This window comes from Rhincodon typus, chromosome 37, assembly GCF_021869965.1.
Source record: "Rhincodon typus isolate 14 chromosome 37, sRhiTyp1.1, whole genome shotgun sequence".
Classification (NCBI taxonomy): Eukaryota; Metazoa; Chordata; class Chondrichthyes; order Orectolobiformes; family Rhincodontidae; genus Rhincodon; species Rhincodon typus.
The window spans coordinates 2,431,228-2,438,017 of NC_063368.1; the positions used below are offsets into that span (position 1 = coordinate 2,431,228).

At 48.1% G+C, this 6,790-nt stretch overlaps 1 protein-coding gene across 1 annotated transcript in view; it reads left to right on the top strand.

The window, feature by feature from the left end:
- Window positions 1-2,584: 2,584 nt before the first annotated feature.
- Window positions 2,585-6,790, top strand: part of LOC109926448 (germ cell-specific gene 1-like protein) — a 10,836-nt gene continuing 6,630 nt past the window's right edge. The window contains exons 1-3 of the mRNA XM_020526297.2: window positions 2,585-2,885; window positions 5,341-5,388; window positions 6,208-6,360. Of these exons, the coding sequence (XP_020381886.1) occupies window positions 2,585-2,885; window positions 5,341-5,388; window positions 6,208-6,360 (502 nt within the window). The remainder of the gene's footprint in view (window positions 2,886-5,340; window positions 5,389-6,207; window positions 6,361-6,790) is intronic.

Below are 6,790 nucleotides of genomic sequence, written 5' to 3' on the forward strand. Positions count from 1 at the left end.
CGTGGTAATCAGCAGGAGGTTTCTTTGCCCATGTTTAACCTGAAGCCATGAGACTTCATGGGGTCCAGACTCAATGTTGAGGAGTCCCAGAGCAACTCCCTCCTGACTGTATACCACTGAGCCACCCCCTTTGCTGGGTCTATCCTGCTGGTGAGACAGGACATATCCAGGGATGGGGATGGTGGTGTCTGGGACATTGTCTGTAAGGTATGATTCTGTGAGTATGACTATGTCAGGCTGTTGTTTGACTAGTCTGTGAGACAGCTCTCCCAATGTTGGCAAAAACCCCCAGATGGTAGTGAGGAGGACTTTGCAGGATCGACAGGGCTGTTTCTGCCATTGTCTTTTCTGGTGCCTAGGTCGATGCCAGATGATCCGTCTGATTTCATTTCTTTAAGACTTTGTAGCGATTGGTATCTGAGTGGCTTGCCAGGCCATTTCAGAGGGCAATTGAGAGTCAACCACATTGCTGTGGGTCTGGAGTTACATGTAGCCCAGACCAGGTAAGGATGACAGATTTCCTTCCCTGAAGACATTAGTGAACCGGGTGGGTTTTTTCTGACAATCGGCAATGATTTCATGGTGATCAGTAGATTCTTAATTCCAGACTTTTTTTAAATTGAATTCAAATTCCACCATCTGCCATAGTGGGATTCAAACACATGTCTCCAGAGCATTAGAGATAGTAAGAAATGCCGATGCTGGAGTCTGAGATAACACAGTGTGGAGCTGGAGGAACACAGGAGGCCGGGCAGCATCAGAGGAGCAGGAAAGCTGACATTTCAGGTCGGGACCCTTCTTCAGAAATGGGGGAGGGGGTAGGGGGCTCTGAAATAAATAGAGAGAGGAAGGGTGAGGCTGGGGAAGGTGGGTGGAATGGTGATAGGTGAGTGCAGGTAGGCAGTGGTGGAGATTGGTCAGTGAGGGGGGAGGAGCTGATAGGTGGGAGAGAAGATGGACAGGTTGTGTCAGGTCAAGGAGGCGGGGATGAGAGGGAGGGTTGGTCATGGGATGAGGTTGGGGGTGGGGAGATTTTGAAACTAGTAAAGTCCACATTGAGACCAGAGCATTAGTTGGGTTTCTGGATTAATAGTCTAGCAATAATACCACTAGGTCATTACCTACCCACAGAGGCTCAGTATTTAGCACTGCTGCTTCACAGTGTTACGGACCCAGGATCAATTCTACCTTTGGGTGACTGTCTATGTGGACTTTGCATGTTCTCCCCGTGTCTACATGTGTTTCCCCTGGGCACAGTGAGGATTGGCCTAAATAGAACTGAGGTACACATCAGCACCAATCGTAATGGAACAAGCCAGAGGGGTCGAATCTTGTTTTCATTTCCGTTCTGCAAATGTTTGTATGTGACTCCAGTCTCATACCTACACGGCAACAGATTCTGAACCACCCTCTGAAGAGTTCCAGTCAGTTAAGGGGCAATTGGGTGATAACACCCCAAGGCACCTTAGACGGCACCTTCCAAACCCATGACCACTTCCATCTCGAAGGACAAGGGCAGCAGATACATGGGAACACTGCCCCCTGCAAGTTCCCCTCCGAGCCACTCACCACCCTGACTGGAAATATATTGCCGTTCCTTTAGTGTCACTGGGTCAGAATCCTGGAGCTTTCCCCCTTAAGGGACATTGTTCTCTACACCCCACAGAGTGTCGCAGTACAAGAAGGCAGCTCAGCACCACCTTCTCCAGGGTAATTAGGGATGGACAATAAATCCTCAGCCAGCTTTGGTCACATGTTGGGAAAGAATGAGAATGGTTTTTTCAAAAATGCTGGACATACCAACATTACTCCCAAGGTTGAATTTGAAAAAAAAAGCTGTTTTCAATCAGCGAGGAGAGATTGCTTTTACAGGACAAAGGATTAGAATCAAATTGAAGGCATGATCTGGGATTAAACTGTGGTCAATGCCAAGCCAGTGCTGACAGAAAGGGAATTTTGTCACTGATTGGAGAATCAACAGAGACTGAACACCATCCTCCTCTGACAGGTGAGGCTGAACATTATTTTAAACAACATTCTTGTATTTCCGGAGTCCACTGTGAGATAATTGTCTGCAAAGCGTTTAATTGCTGTCTAGAAATGTGATTAATGCTCTCGCTGTCTCTCGTGAGGGATAACACAAACTGTTACCATCGTACAGAATCTTAAAATCACAGCTTTCAATAATCTACCAAATGCATTCCACAGCCTCCACACATTCCCAACGTGTAAAATCATGGAGAGTCACGAATGCCACTGACCCTCCCTCAGTACTGAGCCTCTGACAGTGCGGCCCTTCCTCAGCACTGACCCTCCGACAATACCCGTTCCCTCAGCACTGACCCTCCGACAGCGCGGTGCTCCCTCAGCACTGACCCTCCAACAGTGCGGCGCTCGCTCAGCACTGACCCTCCAACAGTGAGAATGTGATGAAGTGATATTTGAAACCTTGATGTTTACTCAATGCTGCACCTTTGAGAGTTGGTTGTTTGGTTTAATTTGATGGATTTGATGGAGGGCTGTTGTATTGTGCGTCCTCACTCAGGGTCTTTGTGGTTGTGTTCTGCAGGGAGCAGGCTTTGGGATGGGCTGTTTGTCCATCAACCGAGACACAATCTCCCTCGTGCTGAACGTTCTCGCTGTGGGTCTGTCAGCCACCGCTCTGAGCAGCACATACTGGTGTGTTGGGACACAGAGAGTACCCAAACCCACCTGTACCAAACTCAGGACAACAGGCTGCACCGTTCCCCTGGACATGGAGATGGATTCTAATGGCAGCACCAGACACACCCAATATAACTGGGAAATGGGAGACGATCGCTTTATTTTCCGATCATTCCATACCGGGATCTGGATTTCCTGTGAGGAGAATATCACTGGCACAGGTCTGAAAATTCCGATCCGTGTGGACCTCTCACTGGTCAGACACTATCTCTGATGTTGTTAAACTAGAAAGGGTTCAGAAAAGATTTACAAGGATGTTGCCAGGGTTGGAGGGTTTGAGATACAGGGAGAGGCTGAATAGGCTGGGGCTATTTTCCCTGGAGTGTCGAGAGGCCGAGGGGGGACCTTATAGATGTTGATAAAATCATCAGGGGCACGGATAGGGTGAATAGCCAAGGTCTTTTCCCCGAGATAGGTGAGTCCAAAACGAGAAGGCATAGGTTTAAGGTGAGAAGGTAAAGATTTAAATTGGACATAAGGGCAACTTTTTCACACAGAGGGTGGTGTGTATATGGAATGAGCTGCGAGAGGAACTGGTGGAGGCTGGTACAATTACAACATTTAAAAGGCATCTGGATGGGTACATGAATAGGAAGGGTTTATAGGGATATGGGCCAAATGCTAGCAAATGGGACTGGATTAATTCGGGATATTTCATCGGCATGGACAAGTTGGACCGAAGGGTCTATTTCTGTGCTGTACAGCTCTATGACTCTTTGAATCCCCTGCCTCGGGGATAGGTAGCTCATGGACCTCAGCTCAATGCCACATGGTCACAATATATTTTCCTGTGAGATCCATGACCCCAGGTCACCATTTACCAGGGTCACCCTTTACCCAGTCTCCCACCCCCCTCCCCAACACACATTAACCTCAGCAATCACCAATCACTTCCAATTCCACCCAATCACTAACACCAGATAGTGTAGGCTGGCACTGGGTCCAGACAAGGTGTACAGACTGGCACTGGGTCCAGACAAGGTGTACAGGCTGGCACTGGGTCCAGACAAGGTGTACAGACTGGCACTGGGTCTGTACAGGGCCTACAGACAGCTCCGGTGTCCAGACAGGGTGTGGCACTGTCTTTCTGTCTTGTCCCTCAATGATTCCCCTCGGACAGAGTGAATGTTGATGAAAGGCTGGGATTTGAACTCGTGAACAATAACTGGTATTTCAAAACACCCTGAACTCACCCTGAAACGACCCAAAGTCTCTTTTATTGGAGGATTCGAAACACAGTTAGACACACAGTGACATGAGGAAGTACTCATACAGCTGAACAGAAGAAGCTGGTTTTAAGGAGCAGCTTGAAGGAGTGTGATGTGCAGGAGATAGATCTGTAAGTGCAGGTACAGTCACAAACAGCCGAGTGAGTGAGATCGATGATGGTCAGGGGTCAGGACCATCTGGGTGCAGTGATATTGGATAGATTAGTGAGGCTGGGCCAGCTCAGAGAGATAGGGAGGAGTGAGGCTACAAGGAGGAAGTGAAAGCATGGATCTGAAATTAAAATTTCAAAATTGAGCCTTGTTGAAGGAGGAGCCTGTGTAGGTGATAGTACTGGGGCAATGGTGAAGGGGATTAGGTGGCACTCCAGCTTACCTTTGTGGAGGATGCAATGAGGGAAGACACCCGGAGGGGTGGGGCATTTAAGCTCCTTTCTAGCCCCTGTTTATTGAAGCCCCTCAGCAAACCTCTTGATTTCTGTGCACCTCACCCTGTCATATAACACTATTTGATGACATTATCTTTCATAATTAATAGAAAAAAACAGCTTCTTTGAAAACGAGAAGATTAATAATTGGGTCACACTGTTCAAAGCAGAGATTATGAAAATGCAGATTGGAAATGAAGGCAAAAAAAAATGCTGCAAATCCACATCAGATCAGAGGAATGTTGAGATTTTAATCTCACCATGAACACTAACTGAGAAATGACATGGGGACTGAATGGTCAAACACTGGTCGATGTGGAGGTTTCAGTGTCAATATCTCTCTCTGTATGAGGGTGCTGTAAGTGGACAATTCTCAACTGAGGGCATTGCAGTGAGCCATCCTGATAACTGCCTTTCCCTTTACTCTCGGCATGGTTACTCTGCTGTTATGAGGTGGATCAGTGGTTAGCACCACTGCCTCACAGTGCTGGGAACCTGGGTTCCATTCCAACCTCTGTGACTGTCTGTGCAGAGTTTGCACATTCTCCCCATGTCTCTGTGGGTTTCCTCCTGCAGTCCAAGGGTGTGCAGGTTAGGTGAGTTGATGTTGGTGTGCGCATCAGGGTTGGGGCAGCTCTTAGGTTTTTAACCCTGTGTACTGAAGAAACAGTAATTATAGTCTCAAGTCACAGGTTCAGAGAGGCAGTTATGAGTCAATCCCATTGCTGTGGGTCTGGAGTCACGTGTAGGGCCAGACTGGGTAAGGATGGCAGATTTCCCTCCTTAAAGGGGCCTGATGGGGTTTTTAATTGTTGTTGCCATGGTCACCATCACTGAGGTAGCTTCCAAAATCCCAAATTATTAATGGGATTTTCAAACTCTGCCCACCACCATGATGGGGTTTGAACCTGCATCCCCAGGTTAATATGTAAATACAATAACTGCCTGTTTTTTTCTCTCAGGGGAAAGGTGCCGGAGCTTCATTGATTTGGCCCCCGTCACACAGCAAGGTGAGAGGGTGTCAGGTCGTTGGGATCTGGTAGAGGAGTGTCATGGGGTGATGGGGAGTTGTTGGGGAGGAGGGAGGGGGAGGGTGACTGAGAGCAGGGTATGGGATGGGAATGAGGGACACTGAGGGTGATGGCAGTCATGGGGATAGGCAGGAGGGAGGAGAGAGTGTGAGAGCTGAGGGTTGGGCGAGGAGGGAGGACAAAGGGCCAGGAATGGGGGTGTGGGGAGAATTATTTGTGGATCTTGTCTGAAACCCGGGATTCAACGCACAAATCTGCGAAAGCTGACATTGGGAACGAACATAAACCTCTTCGAGATCAAGGATGCACAGCGCGGATTTCACAATCTTCTCAAGAGGCAAGACTTATAAATGTTTCCTTCTTGTTTTAAACAAGAGATAGATTTTTAATCAGGGGTTATCAGGGAAAAGCAGGAGCATTATATCTCATTGAGCAATGGGCTGAATGGCCTACTCCTGCTCTTATATTTTCTGGTTTGGTCATATCACTGACAGGCCTGCACTTGCTGGTCTCTCCCTGGGCCTAGTTTGTGCTGTCAGGCCTCTATCTGTCTCTCACACACGCTCCTTGTTATTTGTGAGTCATTTCATATTCCTCTCTGTCTGCGTCTATAATTTTCTTGCTGCCTTTCAGATTTTCTCTGGTTCATCTATATTTTACGATCTTTCTGTCTGTCATCACTCATTAATTTGTCTTGCCTGTCACTTGCTCCTTGTCTCTTGAATGTGCACCGGATCCCACAATGTGACTGACGCTGACTGACTCTCTAATCCACTCTCTCTCTGTGCTGTGTAACAGGTATCCTGTGGCTGTCGCTAGTCTCTGAGGTGCTCCATGTTGGCCTGCTCTCCTTTAGTTTCCTGCTGATGGGGTTAGACTTCTGCTTATCTAGCAACCCCACCTGTGGCCTCAAACTCAACGCCTTTGCAGCCATTTTCTCCGTTTTGTCGGGTAAGGGAATGTCTAAAATCATCAGACTGTCCATGGGGCTAGATACTGAGTAAAACTCCCTCTACACTGTCCCCATTAAACACTCCCAGGACAGGAATAGCACGGGATTAGATACTGAGCAAAGCTCCATCTACCCTTTTAAACTGGAAGTAAAGCTCCATCTACACTCTTCCCCCATCATACACTTCCAGGACAGTGACAGCACGGGGTTAGATACAGAGTAAAGCTCCCTCTACACAGTCCCCCCATCAAACACTCCCAGGGCAGGGACAGCATGGGGTTAGATACAGAGTAAAGCTCCCTCTACACTGTCCCCCTATCAAACACTCCCAGGGCAGGGACAGCACGGGGTTAGATACAGAGTAAAGCTCCCTCTACACTGTCCCCCATCAAACACTCCCAGGGCAGGGACAGCACGGGGTTAGATACA